The 24,990-nt window shown below is 52.9% G+C and overlaps 1 protein-coding gene across 2 annotated transcripts in view; it reads right to left on the reverse strand.

The window, feature by feature from the left end:
* Positions 1–4,634: 4,634 nt before the first annotated feature.
* Positions 4,635–24,990, reverse strand: part of Cmip (c-Maf inducing protein) — a 200,765-nt gene continuing 180,409 nt past the window's right edge. For both annotated transcript variants that reach the window (XM_052729705.1, XM_052729706.1), the window contains 11 exons: positions 20,355–20,420; positions 18,675–18,701; positions 18,321–18,369; positions 16,994–17,101; positions 14,458–14,574; positions 13,541–13,681; positions 12,883–12,930; positions 11,600–11,746; positions 10,903–11,008; positions 9,729–9,799; positions 4,635–6,691 (listed from right to left, as the gene is read on the reverse strand). In XM_052729705.1, coding sequence (XP_052585665.1) covers positions 6,638–6,691; positions 9,729–9,799; positions 10,903–11,008; positions 11,600–11,746; positions 12,883–12,930; positions 13,541–13,681; positions 14,458–14,574; positions 16,994–17,101; positions 18,321–18,369; positions 18,675–18,701; positions 20,355–20,420 — 934 coding nt within the window. In that variant the 3' untranslated portion in view covers positions 4,635–6,637. The remainder of the gene's footprint in view (positions 6,692–9,728; positions 9,800–10,902; positions 11,009–11,599; positions 11,747–12,882; positions 12,931–13,540; positions 13,682–14,457; positions 14,575–16,993; positions 17,102–18,320; positions 18,370–18,674; positions 18,702–20,354; positions 20,421–24,990) is intronic.

Below are 24,990 nucleotides of genomic sequence, written 5' to 3' on the forward strand. Positions count from 1 at the left end.
AAGACACCCTATTCCCACAGGGCTTCCCAACTTCCTTCTGGGTCCTCAGTTCTTCTCTCCCTACAAATGAGGGGAGGCAGGCCCGCTGTGTGGAGCAAAATCAGCCAAGGGGAGGCCAGGCACGGTGGCACACACCTTTAATCCCAGCACTCGGGTGGCAGAGGCAGGCCTGTTTCTGTGAGTTTGAGGCCAGCCTGGTCTACCTAGTGAGTAGACCTGTCTCTAAATAAATAAATAAACAAAATACCCACACAGCTCTCTGTGTGTGTGTGTGTGTGTGTGTGTATGTGTGTGTGTGTGTGTGTGAATGGAAGGTATCCCTTCCATTCTGTCTTTCTCATTCTGATGAGCGACCAGTTACCACATGGCCCTTCTGCTGAAAGCCATGTCTCTGTTAAAGGGTCTCAGGGAAGCCATCTGGTCATGTGGCTCCTTTGTCCTCGGCAGCCACGTGACCAGTGCTTTCAGCAAAACTCCGGTTTAACACTCTGCCCTCAAGGTCCCAAATTCTTGATTTCCAAATAGGACACCTCCCTGATCTCATATCTGTTTCCACAAAGACACTGCACCTCCCAGTTGAGGCTTCTCCAAGGAGGGTGTGTAGAAGTCATTCAAGAAACTCATTCACATACAGATTGTAGCAGGTGTTTAGGGCAGGCCCAAGCTGCTGCCCTGCAAAGGGGCCCTCCAGGACCCCAGCACTGTCGGGCCTAATTAAGCTCTGCACCTAGCAGCCAGGCTTCTAAAGCAGTGGTCTGAACCTTGGCTGCACCGCAGAATCATCTGGGAAGCTTCTACATCTTGCATTACCAGCCCGCCTCCCCGCCAGCAGCTGCCTCATCTCTCAGAGGGAGCCAATGTTTAGTGTGTTCACAGCCCCACAACAGACTCCGGTGTGCAGCCAGCCCCAAGGGCAGACTATCACACACACAGGAATCACCTGGGAGACTTGCTAAGCACCCAGAGCCTTCAGAGGGTCTGAGGGAGACCCAGGGTCTGTAGTTCCGACTATCACCACCATAGTGCAGTCCATAGGTGGACCACAGCAAGGCTCTAGATGCCCAACTTCCTTTCCTGGGTAGTATCATCCACATTGGAGTGGAGACCGAGAAGAAAGCCAGTATTAGTTTTAGGATGGTATCCAAATCTAGATAGAAATTACTGAGAAGTAACCCAAAGCCGCATACCCCAACATACACCCCGGTGCAGGCTGTGCAACACACAGCTTTTAATCTTTATTACGATTTCCCAGCAGGTGGCAGTAGAGAGTTTAAAGGCCCACCTCTTCAGAGGCAGTTTTCTAAGGACTGCATGACTGCTGTAGGTGAAAAGAACCTTTATCATGTCCCTTAAAACATTTTTTTTTCTTGGCAGGGCATGGTGGTGGACACCTGTAATCTCAGCATTCAGGAAACTGAGGCAGGAGGATCAGGGTGGCTGCAAGTTCAAGGCCAGTCCAGTCTGCATAGTGATTTCCAGGTCAGTCAGGGCTACCCTGACTCTGTTAGACTCTGTCTCAAACAACAACAGCAACAACAATAAACACACTGAAAAGTAAAACAAAATGCAGAAAATATTGCCTCCCCCTCCAACCCCTGCCCTCAATCAGCTGTGTTGTTTTGTGTTTGGGGTTACAGAGCCATGCTACAACCCCAACAGGCTGTCAGCATGGCAATCTTGACTCAGTTGAGGCTGCAGATATGAGCCAACATGCTTGATGTGCACAATTTCTTTTTAATTGAACTGCAGACACCTGTGACATTAATAAACCTTTAAAAGTTATTTTTAATTATGGGTATGGGTATGTGTACGCAAATGGGCACAATGCCCTTGGAAGCCAGAAGAGGGTATTGCCAGTCCCCTACCCCGGAAATAGTGTTACAAGTCAACAGGATGCTGGGAACCAAACTCTGGTTCTCTGCAAGAGCAGCAAGTGCACTTTGCTGAGATGCCTCTCCAGCCCCTCAGGAACCCTCACAGAGCACTTCCCAGTGGCACATGGAGCCGGTACCATGCCGAGAAACTGCATTCTTTCCCTCTAGCCCTAGAATCCTGTTATCCCCAAGACGAACCCCTGTACCCACTGGCAGTCAGTCCACCCACCCCAACCCTGACAAATATCAGGTGGCTTTTCAGCAGTCTGGACTTGCTGATTCTAGTCATTTCCTATTACTAAAATCACACCTGGGCTTTTGTGTCTGGCCACTTTCCCTCCATGCCATGTTTTTGAGGTATATTCATGTTATATTTGTAAACAATGTATTATTTGTGTGTGTGTGTGTGTGTGTGTGTGTGTGTGTGTGTGTGTGTGTGTGTGCATATGCCAAGGCACATGGGTAGAGGTCAGAGGACAACTTGTGGGAGTTGGTTCTCTCTCCACCATGTGGGTTCCAGGGGCAGAACTCAGATCTTCAGGCTTGGCAGCAAGTACCTTTACCTACTGATCCACTTGCTGGTCCTCTTCTTTCCCTTTTATGAGTAAGTAATATTCCATTGTCTATATGGGTCTCCTGAACCCTAGGCAAGTGCTTTATTATCGAGCTACTCCCCTAGCCCTGGTTTATACGTATTTGGGCTGCTTCCCTCTGACGCTAATTTTAAAGAGTTGTTGTGTGATGTGTTGCATGGCACTAATTTGCAGAGGAGAGCTTCATGAGTGTCAACTATCTGTATCACCACAGACCAAGCGGAAGAACTCCCAGGTCTCTTGTCCCGTCCATGCCAGGAGCAAGCTACTCCAAGATAGCACCATGGAGATCTCTGTCATTACTAAGGGTTTGCACCTGCTCCAGAACTTTCTAGAAGTGAACCACATGGCTCCTTTCCCTCAGCCCTCCCCCCCCAGTTATCTATGTCATTCTATCGGGTGGCTCCTTCTTGTTCTATAGAACTGAATGTGAATACACTATTGTGTGTATTCCCTGAGCGACCCAGACATTTGGGCGGCCCTGTTGTCTACCTGCCTCACAGTGTCTACCATTGGTGGACATGTTTCCCTTTAAGTAATGCACTATAAACCTCTGCTTGTGGGTTGGATGTGTGAGCTCGGTTCTACAGCTGTCTGGGGACCCAACTGCCGGCTGCAGGGTGTCGATTTGTTCAGTTTTAGCAGACAAGCCTGCACAAGCAGCTAGTCCACTCTGTGCTTCCACCTGCTGAGGCCCAGTTTTCCTAGTAGCCCCTGCCACCAGCTCTGAGAGCCCGCTAGCTGACTCAGTTCTTCCAGCATAGCCAGGCGGCAGGCAGAGAGACCTGGTGACCATACAGCTCTCTCGGAGGTTTCTTAGACTGCCCTGGAAGGCGCTCTCCATCTCACCTGGCCCCCAGATCCTCAGGATTGGTCACTCTTTTATCAGAGCAGTATGCGCTGTGACTGTGTCAGCCATCTGTGCCATTACGTCCTTTAGCACCTCCCAAGGGCTCTTCCCACCCGGCCTAGGCCTGAAATCACGTGAAATGTCACACACACAGGCATCCAGTGTGCCCATGTGAGGTCTGTTCTACTCCATGGAAGCTGCTTCTCCATGGTGCACACACTGGTGTGGCCTCAGCTGGGCAGCTGGCCCCTGGCCTCTCTACTCACAGGACAGAGGAAACCTAAGAGAGGAAGGAGTGTGTGGGGCAGCCAGGCACTCCAGGCTTAGTCAGACCTTCGGTGACTAGTGTCAGGTGGGGTATGAGGGAGGGAGACACAGGGGCATAGAATCCATCAGTGTAACTCAGGGCAGTGGGGACAGCCACTGAAGGTCAACAGTTTGGGAAAGGGTGGGAATGATTTCTCTGACTGTGGTGGAGATGTTTGTGTGGTGCAGCATGGAGACTGAAGGCCAACATCATGTCTCCCTCAGTCATTCTCCACCTTAGATGTCTGTAACAGAGTCTCCTACTGAATCCGGAACTCACGGGTTCAGCTAGGCTGACCAGCCTGCAAGCTCCCTTGGTCTGTTTCCACCATCCCAAGCCCTGGAATTGTAAATGCATGCATGCCACTGTGCCTGGCACTGGGATTGTAAATGCATGCATGCCACTGTGCCTGGCACTGGATGTCGGTGCTGGGGATCCAACCTCAGGTCTACATACTGTTTATGGACCAAGCATGTCACCTACTAAGATTCCTCCCCTGCTCCCACTTCACTCTTTTTAGCTTGGACACAAGCTCTCACTACACAGCTGGGGCTCTGAGAGCCAGGATTCCAGGCGCGTGCCTCCATGCTTGGTGATCTCTGTCTCTTTTCAGACAAACTGAATTTGCCTCTTGGAAACACCCCTGAAGAGAAGCAACGGATGGTCAGGTGCTGGGCTACGGCCTACTAGGACCCTCTGGAGAGAGGCAGGGACCTGGGTGTTTCCAGTAGGATTTTACCGAGGGGAGTGACGTTGCCTGGCAAAGGGTAGCAGTAGAGCTGGTTGTCACAGTGGATGAGAGGGCAATTAGTAGGCACAGGCCAGGGACTCTGCCTTTCGGACCTCACAATGAGTGGGATACGACAGCCCTGGCTGGGTAACAGACTCGGGTGCCGTGGTCAAGCACCCAGAGTGGGAAGCCAGTCTTCAGGTGCGTCCTGGCCATGAGTGGTGGGGCCTTTCCCCACTCCCCCCCCCACCCCCCACCCGACTACACAGCAAGGCCAGCCTTTGATGAGTCACTTACAGTTTATTTTTGCCTGAAAGTATTTCACATCTCTTTGTACACAGCTACGTGACAGTATTTATTATTAACCATCAATAAAAGCAACAGTGCAGGGGGCGGGGCGGGGCGGGGTGGGGCGTCTTAGTTTTTTTTTTATCTTTTTGAAAATTTTTTCCTTTTTTTTTCTTTTGGTTTTTTTTTTCCTTTTTATTTATTTATTTATTTCTGCTTCTGCGTCTCTCTCTGCACCAGGGTGCTGTGAAGTTCGGAACCGGGGTTGGAGAGTTGGGAGAAGAAAGCAATAACAACCGAAATCAACAGAGAAACGAACACAAAACAGAACTCACTCCACACACACACACACGGGCACACGCACGAAAGAAAACCTGCCACAGAAAGAGAATTAAGACTGAGACTGAAACCCAAAGTCTCCGTTTTTTTTTTTTTGTTTGTTTTTGTTTTTTTTTTTGTGTGTGGTTTTTTTTTTTTCCTTTTTTAAAAAAATGAGGGCGTAGTTTGGGGGGGGTAATAAAGTCTACCTGGCAAAGTATAAAACAACTGAAGCGTGGTTTCCATCGAATAAGATTAAATAGATATAAAACAATGAACGTCGACTGGTGGGTTTGGTTGGGAGGTGCCAGGGAGGGGACGTATTTGTGCTAAACGAACAGAAAAAGGGGGAGAGAGAGGGGGGACCCCAAATGAATTGTCAAAGGGCTGTTCTGTACAGTGAGGGCTTGGTAAGAAAAAGCCAACTGTCTGTAAAAAGAAATGAGGTTGGTCTGCCTGGGGGGGGCACACGGGTGAGGGGATGCCGCAGTGATCACATTAGTGGGGAGGAGGTGTGGACGGTCGGGTCGGGCTGGCTGGGTGACATAGCTCTTCTCTCCCAAGAGACCATGCAGAGAGGTGGGCGTGGGGCATGCGTGAGGGAACCACGGGGTGGGGAGGCCACAGGTGGCAAGTCTCAGCAGGGGACAGGGACCGCTAAAGAGGGGTGGGGACGGCAGCAGGACCTTGGAGGACCAACTCTTCTATGGGGTATACAGGGAGGAAAGGTTAGGACCCTTCCAGATTTACAGAAGCAGCAGAGGGGAGGAGTGAGCTACAGTATGGAGACCCTAACTCCTTTCTCCTCCTCCCCCAGTTTGACCCCCACCCACGAGGAAGCTGGAAACATCTGGAAATAATACAGAGTAGCAGGTGGGCAGACTGACGGGAGAGCATTAGCATACAGAGTTCATTAAGAAAAAAAAAAAAAAAGCAATTAATTTTCCAAAGGTCTTTTTTTTCCTCTGTTGTTTTTTGTTTGTTTGTTTGTTTCCTTTAAAAACCAAAACCAAAACCACTAGCACTAACCCGACAGCTGACTGGTCCAGACAGTACTACACGCCAGGGGGGCAGGAGGGGAGGGAGGGCTGGTCAAAGACTTCATAAATAAGAGCGGGTCCCAGACCCGCAATTTGTCAACATTTCTTAAATAGGTGCGTTATTTAAATCTTATGTACAAGAACCACTTTGCATAGCGATGGTGGGGACACAGGACGATGGGTGACATGACTGGGTATTCCTGTCCCAACGGCAGGGGCGAGATCTCGGCTTGGTGCACCTCCAGGAAGAAAACGCGTCCTCCTTCAGGCCCGAGTCGATGGCATCAGGCTGGATGGATGCCCCCACACATGGCATCACACAACAAAGGCAAAGAAAATCCACACAGGGATCCCCGCCCGCCCCTCCCCTGCCCTCCCTACCCGCTCTTCCTCCTCTCGGTTGCCACCAAGGCCGCTTTTGATCAAAGTCAAAGGTTCCAATATGAAGCTCTAAGAATTAGGCGGGGGCTGGGCGTGCTGAGGATCCCCACCCCTCCCCCCCTCCGCCCCCCAAGACTTCCCCCATCTAACCCACAGCCAGGTGCTGGGGCCACCCCGGGACCCACTGCTCTACGGCTATTAGTCAAGAGTCGTTTTTTTTTTCTTGTGCGACGCCATCCTGTGCACACAGGGGGCTTCACCAGGCTTCCGTGTAGCGGACATCCACCTCCTTCAGATTAGGAAGTTTGGCCTGTGGGTGATAAGAAGGTACCTGGTCAAATACCAGCCATTTCCCTCAGCAACCAGAGGGTAGACAGCCTGATCGTTGAGGGGCTGGAGAGATGTGTGTGTGTGTGTGAGTGTGTGTCCTACCACCCACACCCTCTCCATTATGAGGCTGTGTGCTCTCAAGGCTCTGGAAGGGGCTGGTGACCTTAAACAGCGCAGGGCAGGTGGCCTCAGAGACGAGACAATGGCTGCAGAAACCACAGCCCTCTGTGGAATCACAGATGCTCTGTGAGACTGGATTACACATGTGGCGTCCTGAAGCTTGTTTTCTCACGACTACGGCTGAACTGAGTCCTGTCCTTGGCTCCCAGGTGGCATGAAGGATTAAATGCGACGTTGTGGGAAAGTCCTGAGCATCATGTAATAGATCTCTAGGTCCCTTCCCATTGTTGAATGAGAATGGACAGAGTGGGTGAGGGACCAGGGCAGCACCAGAAGCTGGCCTGGACACTCTTCCTCCTGGGTTCCTGTCCTTCCACTGAAATATGGTTCTCCCTGATACTTTAATAAAATTTATTTATTTGAGATAGGGCCTCATGTAATCCCGGCTGGCCTCAAACAGCTATGAAGCTAAAGATGACCTCCTATTTCTAATCCTTCTGCCTTCAGCTCCGAGTGAGGCAATTACAAGCATGTACCACCTCATCTGGTCCGTATGGAACTGGGCATGGAACACAGGCCTTTGTGCATGCCAGGCAAGAACTCTAGCAACTGAGCCCAACCGCAGCCCAATCCACTTTGCAAGATTCTTCTCAGTCCCTGCCCTCTGCTCCTGCTGGCAGACTATTCTCAACAGCTAGCCTTTTCCTTCACTGTACAGAGGCATCTGTCTCCTTAATGGTCTCCTGTCTTTACTTCCTGCCTTCCCAACATCCCTTGCACCCGCCAGCCCTATTCAGTAACACACATACACTTCCATGCACACCTGCACACATACACATATACACACAAAGGGAGCCTGCTCATTGCCTCTATCCTGTGCCCAACAATCTTCAACGGCTTCCCCTGCCCAGGCAGAAGCTGCAAGCTGGGGCCTGTGGTCCCCAGTACAAAGCTGGGAAACACTGTCAAGCCATGCTTGCCAGTCTAGGAGGCTGTACAGAAAAATAGAGATGTCCAGGTTCTTTGGAAAGAACAGGAAGACCAGGGCAGACTGCATACCCAACCATGTGGGTTTGCCTGTCTGGCATTTAGCACAACCATCCTTCTTCAAAAGTCAAGAAGTTCCCAGATGCCCCAGGAGAGGAGGGACGGAGGTTGGTCAAACACTAGCATCATTGAGTTGGCACCATGGCCCTCTGGGATGTAAAAAATAAATAAGGGGCTGGTCAGGTGGCTCAGCAGGTGAAGGTAGGTGTTCGCTGTACAAGCCTAGTGACCCGAGTTTGATCCCTGGAACCCACATAAAGGTGGAAGGAGAGAACTGACTCCACACAGTTGTCCTCGACCTCGACGCCTACGCGAGCACACACGCAAATACACACACACACACACACACACACACACACACACACACACACACACACACACAGAGTAATATTTTTTAAAAAGATAGTAGGGGCTAGAGAGATGGCTCCGAGATTGCTGCTCCTCCAGGGACCTGAGTTAGGGTCTTAGCACCCACGTCAGATGGCTCACGACCACCCGGAACTCCAGCTGCAGGGGATCTGATGCCTTCTGAATGCACACACACACACGTGACTCTCTCTCAAAATGAAGAGAGAAGGCAGTGACTTTTCCTCATAAGCGGCTGCTCTCACTCCCCTCTTCCACTTGACTTCAGTGGCGCTGTGGCTTTGGGGACCTGGAGCACAGGACACTGTGAGGGCTCTGCTTTTTCCACTGCAACATGCACATGTGCCCCTCAAGGTGCTTGTGGGCACGTGTGTAGGGTGCATGTGTGCAAATGCACAGATGTAGCTAGCAGGTACGAGTCCCGGGGCCCACACTTCTTTCAAGCCTGACCCAAGGCAGACAGCATTGCTCCGCAGAGACATCTTGAGTTGTACCCAGCTCTACAGTTGGAGCCTTACTCCTCCCACCGACTGCCCTCCCCCTGGGGACTGCTAAATTCTGTGCCTTCTGGGACTCGTGACCTCCCTGGTCACACATCATGGCAGCTGCTGTTTGGCCTTTGTTCCCTGCCTGGGCTTGGCAGGTGCTACATCCATGCCTGGGTCAAGGAGTAAGCCCAGCTGTGAGAGAGCCGGAGAGAGTGATTGGTAATGGTTGGAAAGCCACCAGGACTCTGGCGAAGGAGGGCCCTGACCAAGGGTTCCTGTGAGAGAGCCAGAGAGAGTGATTGGTAATGGTTGGAAAGCCACCAGGAGACTCTGGCGAAGGAGGGCCCTGACCAAGGGTTCCAGGTTCCCTAAGACGCACATATGTTCTGATGGATGAAATGTCCCAGTGGTCACACTCAAGAGCCCCCTCCTCTCCTTCCCAGGTGCCAGGCCAGGCCCTGGAGGGCCTGCAGCAGCCTAGAGAACACACGGCCTGCTTCTGCCCTGGTTCCTACTCCCACAGGTCATCTCCCAAACAACAGCTGGGTTTTTAAAAGTAGGACGTGACACCCCACCGACAGCCCCAGGGGTGTTCCGAAAAAAAAAAAAAATCCAGCCTTTCTGTGACCCAGTGAGGATTTGTATCAGCCCCCCTGTTCTGTCTTACTCCAGCTGTGCTTGCCATGGTCAGGGTCTGCTTGTCTTCCTGCATACACCTTCCTTTCACCCTGGACACCCCAGGCTTCTCATCCTTTGAATTCAACATATGCAGCCTCTTCTTGGAAGGGGTGGTCCTTGGTTTTCCCATGCCAATACAGAGCCCTGGCTGGCTTCCTTTGTTACTATCCCCTCACCCCTACCCATCTTGGTCTGCTCCTGGTGTGCCAGCCCTTGTGCTGGGGAAGTAGCGCTAAGGGTGGCCAGGGAGGGAGGGGGGTGGCTAGAAAGGGAGCTGGGGATAGCCAGGAAGGGAGGGAGCCAGCAGGGAGGGCTTACCTTCAGATCCTCATAGGTATCAGCCGAGAGCTTGGTGCTGTTCATATTTAAACTGCAAAGACTCTTCATGGCTGGGTAAGGATAGACAGACAGACAGTGAGTCCACACGGTAGACTATGGCAGGATGGGGACACTCAAGCTGCAGGCCACTCTCAGTGTGGATGGTTAAGGGAGCTGAGATGGTGTGGGGTCAGCCATCATGACCACCAGGTAGTCCATTTCACGCTCTTGGTATCAGAGCTGGGTCTTCTCTTGGTCCCTGACCTCTGACCTTCTCTCCCCTTCAGCTCTAGCCCTGCCCCTAGGGATCCTGAATGTTCCCTGGCATCCCTGGCTCCCATCTCTGGCTTTTGGTCTCAAGAGCAAACATCAAGTTGGGGTTCATGTTGGAATCATATGGGTGCTTGCTGAAGACACACCCAAATGCTTATGTTGAGATGCTGGGGGGGGGGGGGGGCAGACCAGCAGGGGCGCTGCACTGTTAATTAGACCCACGCACCCCTGACTCCTGCAGGAATATCCTGCAGGGAGCTGCTCCAACTTCCCCTCTATCAGAGCTCCCACCATCCAGAACTGGTCCATAAGCTTTTGTAAGAAGTGCCACAGCCACTTCTGTGACCTAGTGCTATACTCTCGGCCACCTCCCAGAGGCCTGCTTGGCCATTTCACAGCTGAATCACCAGGCCTCTTGTCTAAGGGAGCAAGCTAGAAGATAGGGAACCCGGCACGTGCAGATTCCCAGGCTCAGTGCCCCCTTGATCAGAGCTCTGTGGAAGCAGTATCCTAGCCCCTTCCCTAAGCTTCTGTTACTGAATGCTTCTCAAGCTGGGCAGGCCCAGGAATGCCTAGGGACCCCAGTAGCCCAGAGGCGTGTTTCTGAGCAGCTGGCAAGGCTGGAGCTGCTGGGTGCGACACCAGCGACAATGGTGCCCTAGAAAACTTCATGGTGGTTTACTGTGGCTGGGTGGAAGACACAGGCTAATCTCACGGACTTCCCCCTTTTCCTCCAGACTTTTAGCTCCTCGAGGGCAGGGACACCCACCCCTCTGCTTGCTCCCAGCCTCTTGCCAGCATGCAACAGGTCTGCTACAAATGGGTTATTAATAAACTGCTTGCTTCCTTCCCAGGGTGTCCAGCTGGGGGTCAGCCCACCTGCTGGAGACCAGGTACTCACAGCTGAGGGCCAGCAGGCCGGCGTCGGTGACTGGCGTCTCACACAGGTTCAGCACCTGGAGCATAGTGAGGTGTTCCGACAGGAGCCGCAGGCCGGCGTCTCCAAACTGTGGGGCACATGGATCCTTAGCCTCTCCAGGCCCAGGGGAGGGGACCCTAAGGCTGGGTAGGAGTGGGAGGTGGTGGGATCTAGCTATGAGGCCATGCCCTCTTTTCTGAGTCACACACCCCTTTGTGTTCAGTTCTAGTTTCTGACTGGGATAGAGGCCAGGCAAGAGCCTCTGTGAGAGTCTGAACTCGGGCTCTGAAGTCTGAAGGCAGAGCTTGGGTGGCCTTTTCAAGAGATGGAGGAGCCTGTGTACCCCAAAGGGCTAGGCCAGTGGTGCCACACTGGGACCCAGCAGGCTCCAAGAGCATACTCATGGACTCCTCCCTGGCAGGCTGGCAAGGCCTAAGATGATCTCTCAGCCCTGTGTCTCCCAACCCAGGAGTCTATACAGAGCTTTCCCTGGACTTCAGTGTTCCCAACTGGGAAATGGGCTGTCAACTGGCATGAGGCCCCCAACCTCCTCCTGTCTGGGGGAATGGGTTAGGGTTATGTGTGCAGAGCAAGTGGCTGGGCCCATGAGCTCTGGGCAGAAAGATTGAGTATGGGGGGGGGGGGTGAGGAAGAGGACGGGGTGTGGGCGGGGCGGCACCTGCGTGGACCACAGATTGAGCTGCTTGAGGGAAGGCAGTTTGATGAGGTGCTCGGCGCAGGCACTGGTGACGTTGGTGAAGGCCAAGCTGAGGTTCTCCAGGTTTCCAAAGGAGCCAGAGCTCAGCAGGCGGGCCAGGTCCGCATCCTGCAGTGGGTGGCATGATGCTCAGGGCAGGCCGTGGTATCTATCAGGTGGGCCTCATGCCCTCTCCCCTCTGCCTTATCTGAAGCCAACACCGTCTCTGACCACACGGAGGGCTTCATGTCCCCAGGAGCTGAAGGGTGGTGGCTTGGCCTGTGGTGTGACTCACAGCTTGAGTCACGGCTGGGCTGCAACCAAGACCAGCACCCTCCCAAGCAGAGCGTGCACATGCACATGCACATGCGTGGTGTGCCTGTGTGTGTGTGTGTGTGTGTGTGTGTGTGTGTGTGTCTACACGCATGCATGCACATGCATGCACACCCCCTAGCCGGCAGTTCCTGTGGGTTTTCCACGTGAATAGGCAGTCGCCACCCTTAGCCCCAAGCCAGCAGAGAGACACACATGCTGCATGCCCTGGACTGAGGTCTTGTCTTTGACTTTTAGCTGTCCCCTGAGTTACAGCTAATTTCCCATCCTCCTTTGCAGCTAATTATGGCTAGGTGCTGAATATGGACAATGAGATGCAAATGGAACTTCTAAGATGAATCTTCACGGGAAGGGCGGGCTCTACCCTGCCACTTCCTTCCTCCTTGCTGGCTGGGATGGAGCCGCAGTGGCTGGAGCCTGGGCAGGCTTCCTGGTACATGAGCAGGAAGTCATGCCTCGAGGACAGTGGGGTAGCAGGAAATTAGATCTCCAAAGACTTTGGAAAATGGGAAAATGGTGTGCAGTTCTCACAAGGTTGGAAAAGTCAAACAGACTAACCATCCAGTGCCTATTAGCTACTGTTACCATGGTTACTAGCAATCCCTCGGTAATACTGCTGATGTCACCAGCAATCTTTTGTCTTTTCCAAGGTGCCAGAGACTAAGCCTGGAGCCTCCACACATGCTAAACTGGTGCTCTACCAGTGAGCTGCAACCCCAGCCTCAATATCGGAAACAAGCTTTAGCACAGTAACATCTTAACTCTGCTTGGTTTTCATTTCTTTCCCTTTCGTCCATTTGCCTCTTGGAAGAGCCGGCCTACCTCCCTGTCCCATTGTCATCCCTCCCCTCCCCTCCTGGTCATCCCTCCTCCCTGCCCCACCCATCTCGCTTCACTCCACCCCACCCCTGCAGAGACTTAAACCTACTTACCGTGGACTTGGAGGGCAGTGTTAGCCTGGTGGGCCCGCCTTTCCTTTGCTGCAAGAAAAAATGAGACCAGCTGAGTCACATGTCCCCTCTGCCACCACCAGCCTCATGACACCATGGTGGCTACTTTCCCGGGCAGAAGGTAGTCACAGCACAGGCAGCTTATGGCATGTGTAACACTAAGAAACACCGGGAGAGGTGGGAGGGCGGGTCCTCTGACTGGAAGGGACGCCGCCACCCATCCAGTTCTTGTCGGGGTTAAGTGGCACCCATTTCCACCCAGAGTCCTGGCAAATGACAGAGAAGTTTTACACCAGATGTCTCACAGAAGGGACCTGGGTTGTGCACACCTTTTGCCAAGAGCCTTAGTGGGGAGGGGAGGATGGCTCCAGGGGAAAGGACAGCCCTGATGGGCCTGTGTGTGCACGTGTGTAGACGTCGCCTCTCAGCCAGGACTGGGTAGGTCAATGACACCTGGGTCCCTGCCATCAAGTGGAAGTGGGTTGGGTGACTTCAGCCCACCTGTGTTACCTCTCTTGGGTCCATCTAGAATCATGTAAGAAGAACAGGGAACGATCCCAAACTCTTTGGGTATAGAGGAGCTGTCACAGGGGCCATCTCCTGCTCTGGGAACGAACAGCGGGCAGCGGCGAGGACTTACCAGCTCCTTTAGCTCCCGCTGCCGGTCACACAGCTGTTCATACATGCGTTTGCCCACATCTGTGCTCTCCAGCGTGGAGATGATCTGCAGTTGGGTATCGTTGTTGTCGATGATGTTGTACTCCAGCATCAAGCACAGGATCTGCCAGGAGTCATGAAGGGGTGTCAGGGAGTGGCCTGCCACAGGACCTTGGCATACGCTGCTCTCCAAATTTGGAGTACTCTCTGTCCTTGTCCCCATGTTAATGCTTCAATCCCACCTCCAGGGAAACTTAGGCTTTTTCCAACAGGCCAGTAAATTCTTTCCTGTTCACACCCCCTTGACTGATGAGTAGCTTGGTGACTGCTTTCGAGAGGGTAGAATGTGGCAAAGTGGTGCTCCCCAATTCTGACAGCTGTTATAAAAATCCTGTTGCTCATGGGACAGGTGCTCTGGGAGTATCTGGCTTTAGGGGACTTCGTGGAGTAGTCGGGAAGAGGGGACCGACAAGGAACAGTTGAAAGTGTCATGAAGGTGCTGGGCCTGTGCTCTTGATAATTGAGCAGTGACCCTGAAGCCACACAAAGCAGAGAGGCTGCCTCAGTCCTCTGGTGAGAGAAAAAAGCCTTGTGAAGGACCCCACGGGCTCTAACCCCCATGACAACCCCAGGAAACCCCAAGGGAGAACAAGTCAGGCAAGCCTGGCTACCCCTCCAGTCTGTTAACGGTTCTCCTCCATGTGCAGACAGTTGCTATGTAGGTAATCAGAAGAGAAACTTCCAGATGGCTGTGGTCAACATGATGGCCGCCAACTGGAATGAACCAGCAGCAGTCTGAGGGCAGCCGCACCCCCAAGAGGCTGCAACCACATCTGCCTTGCCCACACTGCCTGCTCCTCACACAGGTCCCCTGCCAGGGCACCTGTGCCGGGGCCTCACCTCCGCCATGGTCTGGTTCCCTCTCAGCGCCAGGAGCATACAGGGGCCCAGCTTGTTTTCCGCCAGCGAGAGCAGAAACTTTTTGGTCTTGTAACAGGAGCCCATGAGGATGTGCACCTGGGAGGCAAGAAGACTCAGGTGAAGCAGCCGGGACACCATGGCGGCGGCGGTGCTGTGACCCGCAGTGCCAGCCCCCTGCGGGCGGGGACAGGTGGGAAACTAAAGGGCGGTGACGCACCCTGCTTGTGCCAACAGCCTGGTCTCCAGTGACCACCAAGACCATCCCTGGGGACAGAAACCTCCTCGCAGGGTGGACAGTGACCAAGGACATGTTGAGTGTCACCCCACAAATGTGAGACTACACTGACTCCGGGTGCAGGCTACAGGCGCAGTCACCGGGACAAGGGAGACAGTGGCCACCGGAGCCGTCCAGGGGAGGGAGCAGAGAGTGAGCATGAAAGGACACAGAGGCAAAGCGGGAAGGTAACCCGTCCCAGAGACGGGCGGTGCTGACGGTGGCAGAGCCGCGGATCTGAAGGTTGGAATGTTCCTGCACAGGCTGGTAACGCGCACACTCTGCTTTACTACAGAAACAAAGGAGCCCCTCCCCCCAGCCCCCTTCGGGGGGCTGCTGGTAGTTGGTCCTGTGGATTCCTAGCATTGAGGGTCCCAGGTAGACATTTCTAGGCAGTCCTTGCTAGGTGAGGGAACAACAAGGCCCGACTCGTGCGGCGGTTGGGCTGTTCTGTGCCCTGCTTTCTCTGCGAGACCAAAAGATGTGTTGAGAGATCACCCACCCAGCACAGCCTGCTCCCTTCTGAGACATGTTGGAGGGGGGTGCCGCTTGTATTTAGAGGCGAGAGCACAAGAATAGAGGGGCTCCGATCCTGTCAACAGAGGTGAGGCAGACCAAACACCCTGCAACTTCACAGAACAGCCAAAGGCCTTCTAGAAACGGCAGCCGAATCCAGGGACCCCTTCTTGCCATGTGTCTCCATGGAAACAACACATTTCCATCCCCACGGCTGTCTGCTTCCTTCCCTGTCCATGCTGCTTCTGCCCCATCATTAACGACTCTGGCATACAATGATATCACTTGGGTGGGAGCTGACTCCGTGTCCTCTCTCACATTGAGTCTCCGCATGCCGGGGACGGGGAAACACCACGCCTTGCCATGGTGAGGCTGTGACATCAGAGGAAGCCAGAGAGGGGATGGTGAGGAAGATGTGGCGCAAGCAGGCAGTTAGGCGTGTCTCTAGGTACAAGAGACACGCAGAAAGCAGGTCTGGGGCAGCAGGCGAGGGGTTCGGAGCAGATTCATAAGGAAAAGGACCTAAATATAAACCCCTTGAGGTGGTGCCTCAGAGGACACGCCTATTTATCATCATTGCACAGATCTCTTCCGAATTCACCCCAGTAACCCTTTACCCCGCCAATCAGTCTCTCGTAGAGACAGGAATAACCTGACCCAAGCTGGGGTCTCGGAGTCCTGGGTGGCTCAGTATCTCATGCCTGCCACTATACACAGTATGCTATGATGCGCTGGAGAAATCTCTTTGTCTTGTTTTTACATACGAGGAAGCTGGAGCCCAGACAGGCGAGTCAGCATGCAAGGTCAACTGGTGGAAGACTGGGTAGTGACCGAAGGCCCAGGTCTAGCTGATTGCCTGCATTTTCTCCACGTCACATGACCCCAGAAGAATGTGTGATCTATGAATGGCGTTGGGTGTGTCAGGGAACAGAGTGGCTGAGGTCACTGGGGAAAGAGGAGTCTGTGTCCCTTTGCTGTAGAGGAAGCCACTACCTCTAGACAGTAGCTTGGCCTACCAGGGGCTTGCAAACAAGTCCTGCCAAGCAAGCCACTGGACGTCTCTGTTGCTGCCCAGGTGTGATTCCATGACAGTGGTTCTCAACCTGTGGGCTGTGACCCCTTTGTGGGGGAGCTGAATGACCTTTTCATGGGGGTGGGGGTGTCACATATCTTACATTTATGATTCATAACAGTAGCAAAGTTACAGTTATGAAGTAGCAATGATATAGTTTTATGGTTGGAGGGTGGGGGGGGGGGGTCACCACAACATGAGGAACTGTATTAAAGTGTCACAGCATTAGGAAGGTTGAGAACCCTGCTCTATGGTAAGAAAGTGGCAGAATCCACTGTGGATGCAGTAACTGATTCAGTGACCTCAATACCTTCATCTGGGATGGGGATGAGCACCCCGAGTCTGGCCCCCAACCAAGCCCCTCATTGTGAGGACTGGTTGAGCAGGTGGCACCGCAGTACCTTGTGGTATGCTGCCTCTGTCCCTTACACAGAAAATCACCATGACAACCAAGCGTGATCTTGGACCCTCAGGGTCTTGGCTCAGGTAAACAGGAATGAGCGACACCCCGCCTTGGGTCACTCCCTCTTCATGGCTGGCACAGTGCGGGCCGGAAGACTTGCAGGCAGGCCACATAGCGGGCTGGCTGCTAAGCAACTCAGGATGGAACAGCCCAAAGCCCACCAGCAGCTCCCTGTGGGGACCCCATGTACCATGCTGGCAAAGAGTTCTCCATCATCATCGCAGGCCACCCCTCCAGGGCTGTAGAGCTGGAACCAGCCATCCTTGCCGGCCCGCACACTCAGCAGGCACGAGTGGACCTGTGGGCAGAGGACAAACACATCGTCAGTTCCCAACTGACTCAGGTACAAAGGAAATATGAATGGCGTCCACAAGCCAGGCAGTCAGGAAGTGCATGGACTTCCTTTAGCTCCACAACCACCGGCCTCCTACTAAGTTTCACAGGCCTCTGGGGACACACAGGGGCCTCTAGTCCAGCCATGTGTCCTCAGCGTCTTAGATAGCCATGAGGCCTACCTCGCTGGGAAAAGCCCTGCCGGAGACAGGACTGTGGCCTCCCAGGGTGGAGAGCCATAAACAGGCCCTGTCTCTATACTTGCTTCCTATGTATCCCTCTGGGGGGGACCGTTTCCTCTCTCTCCTGCTTGTGCCTCCCCAGTCTCTGTGGCGAGGGCTCTCTCTTGCTCTCTGCCCTGCCCTGTCTGGGGTTTATCACTAAGCCTTAGGCTTGGGGCGTTTGCCTTTCTGCTCCATCCCTACCTTTCCTGTGTAGGTAGTCTTCCCTCTGGGCCTGTCCAAGTAACCTCAAGCTCTCTCCAACCCTGAGATTCTCTTCTGTGAGGTCTCATCCTCACCTCCTTATCTGTCTATCTGTCCTTCTCTACGAAAGGGTCTCTGTCTAGAGTAAGGACAATGTTAGGGCCCAAAGAACAACTCTGCCAATCCCTTCCCACAACTCTGCCAATCCCTTCCCAGGAGGGCTGTGCGTAGGTACAAGTGCATGGGTACATGTGTATCCATGTTTGGGAGGGATTCCACACCTATACCCATTGGATTCCACACCTATACCCAATGTCTGTCTGTCTGTCTGTCTGTCTGTCTGTCTCTCTCTCTCTCACACACACACACACACACACACACACACACACACACACACCCCTCTGCTCTTTATGCCCTCCCTCCTACTCCTCAGAAGCAGACTGTGATTAGGGACTGATCATCAACTTGAGGGTAAGGGACAATGCTACCGAGTCATTTGTCAGAGACCCACAGACAGCAAGGACAGTGAGTGAGTCTCCAATGTGGCATGGAGACACTGCCTGCCCGCCTCTGGCTAGCCAAAGTGACAGTCCAAGACCACACCTGGATGATTCAACACAAGGTGTTTGCACACAAGGCCAGGAGCCTGCAAAATTTGTATCAAGGATCCAGTGACAAGGCGGCCTCTGCGAGGAGACCTAGGAGGCCACCAAACTCTTTTTCCTCCTGTAGAAAAAAGTAAAACAGAAAAAGGCTTACCTCCTGTCTTGGATCCTCTGCAAACCTCTGAATCACATACTTCAGCTCCCTGGAAAGAAGAGGATGGGTCATTTTCAGGCCTGAGTGGACATGGGGGGGGGGGGCTTGGAGAGGGGTGGGAAAGAGGCCAGGAGCAGGTGGGGGTAGACAGGACAAGGCACATGGGACATTTCCTATCAGGGATTGGATGTGTCACAGGGGACCACACAGAAGGTGCCTCGGCAGCCTCCCAAAGTGCATGTGACCCAAAGAATGGGCAGAAGGAGGCTGGCGGTGGCAGGGGTGTGATGGTGACCCAGAGCAGGGGGCACTCGCAGCAGGAGAAGGCGGGGTGGGTGTCTCTGGCATACTCACTTGGTGAACTTCTCGTGTGCGAGAGCTCTGTACCAAAAACAAAGAGAGAAGCGTTAGAGGCCTTTGATGCCCAATGATCGCACTTCCTCCAGGGACATCTAGACTTTAGCTCTGACTAGAAGAATGTAGAGGGAACTGACAGAGAAATTCGGCTTTCTTGTCCCTCCTTTGACAAGGTGAGGATCATAGTAACATGAATAGGCTGAGCCCCCCGGTGTCCCCAAAGCCAACAAACACCAGGCCCACACCACTCAACCGCAGAGGTGCTAACCGGGTACATGAACGTGAAGGCACACGTGGGCTCCAGGGACCCAGGTGTGTTTGTTAATTGTTCCCACAATTAAGGCAAGGCTGCACTAATTACCAGTGCACATTGCCAGGCAATCAGGGACCATTCTTCCAAGTGAATTGCATCATGGGCCACCGTCGAGCGGGTCCCAGGGCCTGTGGGGACAGCTGCTGCAGCCAATGATGCCACAGACAGAGGGGGCTCTGAGGAGTCGGATTTCTCCAGTCTCCATTCTTGGGGGCCTCGAGGGAACTAGCCGGGCCAGCAAATGGGGCAATTACTGGGTGTAATGTCCCCCTCCGAGGAGTTGCGTTCACAAACACAGGCTCACTAATGGGCTCTTCAGAGAGCCCCGCGTGCCTCCCAAGGCCCAGCAGCTTCCAATCTGTCAAAACAGGCCTACAGGCATGTGAGGCCAGTGGCTCAGCTGAAGCTCTGCACAGGCTGTGACCCACCACACAACTGTTCCCCATGATGCATTCCATGTTAGTATGAGGGTGGGTGAGAAGGAGACAGAGGGTCCATTCCTGGCCATATTCGGAGTGTGGTGTGAGCTAACAGCCATTAAGGCGGAGTAAGTGCAGCTAGCCTTCCCCTGCACAGCCCGGAAATGGCTCTCCATATGCATTTTCTTTCCTTTTTTTTTTTGATGCTGGAGATTGACCCCAGGGCACTGTGCATGCTAGATGCTCTCTCCAGCCTTTCCTCCCTTCATTTTCTGGACAGGGTTTTGCTGTGTAGCTCAGGCTAGCCTGGAACTGTAATTATAACAATGGTTCTCAATCTATGGGTCACGACCCCCCATTGGGGGTGGTGGTGAATGACCCTTTCACAGACGGCCCCATATCAGGTATCCTGCACATCAGATATTCATTCACATTACGATTCATAACAGTAGCAAAATTAGTTATGAAAAAAAAGTAATTTTATGGTTGGGGGTCACCACAAACGTGAGAAACTAACTGTATTAAAGGGTGGCAGCATTAGGAAGGTTTGAGAACCACTGATTTATAGGCATGTGCTGCCATGCCTATCGTAGTAGTATATTAACTGTCAATTTTTAATGTCCCCCGGGGACGGAGGGCATTATTGTTCTCACCTGGTGCATAATTAAAAACTGTTAAAGTAGCTATAGGCTAGGCCTGGCAGAGATGGCTGCCATGAAGCCTGAGACTGTTCCTACCACGTTCTTGGTTTTTCAGAGAGGCCCAGAGAGCCAGGCTACATCTCCATGTCTCGGCTGTGGGTCCCAGGCCGGCCACCCCCCCCCCCACTCCCCACCCCCCCCCATCCCCCCCCTACCCCCCACTGTAACACTGTGAGCCTCTGACACCAACCACCTCCTCTCCTGCAGCTTTCCTCCCGTTTGGACAGGGCACAGTGGGACTTACTCTTTGGGGAATGGAATGGGTTGAAGCAAGCTGGCCAGAGATGGTCTCCAGTCATCATAATCGGACCTAGAACGAGAGAGGAAGCTGGTGAGGGGTGGTCGAAGGGAGAGGTTCTCCTCATGCAATCAATCCTGCTTGGGCCATAAGGTAGGAAGTTGTCTGGTGTTACCACACAACATGGATTCTGCCCTACCTACTTCACAGACAGTGTCTACAGCTCGGCACGAATTAATAAAGAACACTTCAGCCAGGCGGTGGTGGTGCACACCTTTAATCCCAGCACTCAGGAGGCAGAGCCAGGCGGATCTCTGTTGAGTTCGAGGCCAGCCTGATCTACAGAGTGAGTTCCAAGACAGTCAACACTCGAGACTTTCAAACAATAACCGAGAGGCAACTACCAAGCTCCCCAGGGTCGCCTATCTTCCGTGCTCAGAACTGAGACTTCCCTGGCTCAGTTCACTGCCCTTGTGAGCCATGGCTGAGGGTGAGAGGGACTGTTCTAGGTCTTCAATCCTTAAATCCATGTTGATGTCCCAGCCCCTTAAGACCTCAGAATGGGATGTTTAGAGAGACACAGGGCCACTAGGTTGGACCCAACCCAATCTGACTGACATGAGAAGTATGTGCAGAGAAAAGACCCCAAGGACTCAAGAGAAAGGGAGCCAGCGCAGGCTAGCCCTGCCACACACCTTCACCTGTCTCCTCATAACTAAGACACTGTGGTCCCAGCCACACGGCCTGTGGTGGTGTCGCAGTAGTACAAGCGCACCTCACATCGTCACCTGACCAGACCCAAAGGGAAGCCTACAGATTGATACAAGAAAAACCAACCAACCAACCAACCAACCAACCAACCAACCAACCAACCAACCAACCAACCACAGAATAGGGCACTGTCCTTGTCTACCAGAAACTTCTTTCTTTTTAGATAGGGTCTCAAGGCAAGCGAGATGGCTGTGGGTAAAGGTGCTTTGTCCTCAAGTCTGACAACCTGAGTTCAAGTTTGAGCCCCCAGAATTCACATGATTGAAGAAGAAACTAATCCCCCCAGCCCACCCCCCACCCCTGCACACTGTTCCCTGACCTCCACATGTATGCTGTGGCACACACACACACACACACACACACACACACACACACACACAAATTAGGTACCTGAAGAGCAAACCTCAAGACTCACTCATCTTTTTAGCAGCTGAATAGCTGGCTGGCCCTGGGTTCAAAGCCTTATTCTTGGTCCTCTTGACATTCAGAATTCAGGTTTCCTACCATCACCTCCATAAATGAGTTTCCCACATTGCCCGCCCCCCTCCTCCTCACTTCTTGTTCTTCCAATCCCATTCAATCTATTGGTTTTTGATTTTGAGATAGGTAGCTCATGTAGCCCAGGCTAGCCCTGAGCTTGCTATGTAGCTGAGGATGACCTTAAATTCCTGGGTCCTTCTGCCTGTCCAGTGCTGGGATCACAGGCGTGCTCTACTGTGTATGGTTCATGCAGTGGTAAGAGTGGACACCAGGACTCTGAAAGCTGGGCAAGCACACTACCAACTGAGTCACGTCTGGCCAACCCTTCTTGATTTTAACGTTGTTGATATCCTGTCCACCCGTGTATGTTCTGTCCCTTTACCTGGGCTTCCCATAGAAAACAGTCTGCTGTTTTTCGGCCCCAGAACAAATGCTTCCTTCTTACAAAGAACAGCTTAGATAACCCTTGGCTCTGGACGACTCCCGCCCTCCCGCCCACTGAATGAACCCATGACAAAGCCCTCAGGACCCAGATCACACCCTGGAAGGCGCTGAGGAAAGGCCCAGATGGACGACGTGAAAAAGAATTGCCAGAAGGGTCTGGTGGTGCTTGATAAGTCTTAACAGTGATATGGCTGACATCTAGGCACGCACTGTGTGCCCTGTACAGGGCTCAGATTTGGTCACGTCATCTGCAACACCCACGTGAGGAGGAAGAGAGGGAGGGACGGGATGTCTGGGTTCGGCAGCAGGAGGTGAGGGGCGTGATGGCCTGCTGCACTTGTGTGCTGGAGGCTGGCACACCTGTGGACGGCGCCAACCGAGGGTCTCAGAGCTCAGAGGCCTCAGGGACACATTCTAGAAGTGCCTGTTCTCCTTGGTTCCTTCCTAGGTGGGGGAGAGCATCATCATCATGTACGCAGCTAGCTCGCCTTCCCACGATGAGATCCCCTTCACCCTTAACTGACTCATGGTCTCCAGCCTATTGAAATGTGACTTCCTATGTAGTGTTCACTGTGTGCCCTGTGCTTTCTTCCAAGGCCCTCCTGAGAATCTTCCTGGTTAGGTGGGTGTCACTCACTGTCACTGCTTTATAAACACAAACGCTGGAATGTAGGTATCTCAGCTTTGGTCTCAGGTCAGAGCTGAGCCTTGAACCCAGGATCCTGGCTCCTATCTATCTTCTGCCCACTAGGCAGTGCAGTGCCTCACAAGAAGACGACCAGCTCATACCTGAAGAAGAAGGCTACACTTGTTGGGGTCTTTTTTCAAGCTTGGGGAGATGGCGAGGTAGGTAAAGGTGTTTGCTGTATAAGCGTGAGTCCCTGAGTTCAAAACCCCAGCACCCATGTAAACAGCACATGCCTGTAACCCTAGTGCTGAGGTGGGCAGGGTCACGGGGGCTTGCTGACTGACAGCCTAACTCCAGATTTAAAGAGACCCTGTCTCAGGGAACAAGGTCGACGGAGACAGGAGGATGCCCGATGTTGTCCTCTTGCCTTCACAAGTGCACACGACGTGCATGTACATACCACACACACATACGACACACACATATAAACACAATAAGATCTGTTCTGTGCAGAAAGGCTGTTAGTGAACTCAAAGGAGATTTACACACTTCATTCAGAATGGGGCTGAAGGAGTGGACGTGGGGATCCTGGGGACCTCTGAAGCAGGGACATCATCCCTCCTCCACCTCAGCCGCTCTCTCTTCCTGGATGGAAGTGTGTCCCACTGCCATGGTCCCAACAGAGTCCATGGGTTTCCTATACTCGACCACACCACACCCTGATCTTGATGTCATTCCTTTGGGCACCTGGTGCTCCTCACACTCCGAGAGATAGGGCGGAGGAAACAGATGAGTCCTGTGTCTTCAAGCACAGACCCCGGCTTAGCATAGATGTGCAGCACATGCTTAAAGAATATATGGAGGAATGCTTATGTGAATGGATGGATGGGTGGATGGGGACCCTAAAAAAGCTCTGAGCTCTCCTTACTGAAGACCCCAGGCCACTGTACCCGGGCTTGGCCAACCCAGCCTACTTTAGGCTGACCCAAAGCAGATCAATCCTGATGTGTCTTTGAAGTATGGTCCCTTCTCAAATGTCTCCTGGGGAGGCTTTCAATGATTCTTCACAGGTGTCACATTCCAGTGATGCAAGAGTCTGCCACGGGGAGCTTGTGGCAACAGACAAGAACAATGCACTACCTGGATGGCCACACTAACCCATATTCCCTGTGGCCAGTGGCATGCCCAGAGTTCTGAGTGTGGCTTTCCTCACCCTCACAATGCCCTGTGAAGCGCCACCTCAATTCCACACACCACCTTCTCTTCTTCTTTTATTGTTTTTTGTTTTGAGACAAGGTCTGTTTATGTAGCCCTGGCTGTTCTAGAACTCATTATGTAGACCAGGCTGGCCTAGAACTCACAGAGATCAGCCTGCCTCTGCCTCCCGAGCACCGGGACTAAAGGGGTGCGCCACCAGGCCTCGCTCTATCTTCTCTTCCTTAGCTCTCATCTGAATTGTACTACCAAATGTTCACTCTCACCAAGAACCACGGGACAACGGGGAAAACATCCCGTTACTGAAATCTCATAGCAGCCCCCCGCGAAGCAGGCAAGACAAGGAAGCTGAGGCCTAGGGGAGCCAGGAGAACTGTCTCAGGTCACTCCACAGATAAAGCTTCTTGCTGAACGCCACAGTGTTCTTTTCCTAAGTTGTCAAGAAATTAGAAACGTGCCTTCCCCTGACTCTAGGACAGAAAACACCACTACACTACAATCACCAGTTGTGGTGACTCCCCAACTCTGGGTGCCCATTTATGTGTGCTGATGTCTGCTCTGGGCTGGGGCTGCAGCTGGCACCTCCTATTGAAGGCAATACAGGCCCCATCTTAGGATAGGGCCATCTTAGACCACCTGCTGTACTCAGTTCCAGGAAGGACCCCAGGAATGTGCCATGACGACTAGAACAGATACAGAGCAGTATGCTCCTGCAGACAGTCTGCCTTCGGTTTATGGCCCTTGAAGATATCTAGATAATCCTGCTGAGCAGTCCAGATAATCCTGTTCAGCAGGTTGTGGTTCCCCGCCAAAAGTACAATCCAATAGTTTCAAATGTGGCTTTGAGCTGAAAGTCTAGACCAATAGCTTCAAAAAAATCACCTTGCCCTATATCCCTTCTACCCAATCCCAAGTTGCCAATTCCTGGCTTGTGGTTTTTCCCTATAAAAACTCTGTACACCTGGGCTCGTGGCCGCCACCACATTTCCTTCCATCTGCTGTGCAGTGGCCCCAGGTTGAACCTGACAATAAAAGGACCCTTAAATGCTTGCATCGGAAACCGGCTCCTTGGTGGTCTCTGGGGGTTTTGAGAAACGGGTACAA

The sequence above is a fragment of the Peromyscus californicus genome, unplaced genomic scaffold (genome assembly GCF_007827085.1).
Source record: "Peromyscus californicus insignis strain IS unplaced genomic scaffold, ASM782708v3 Scaffold_8__1_contigs__length_139910024, whole genome shotgun sequence".
In the NCBI taxonomy this organism is placed as follows: Eukaryota; Metazoa; Chordata; class Mammalia; order Rodentia; family Cricetidae; genus Peromyscus; species Peromyscus californicus.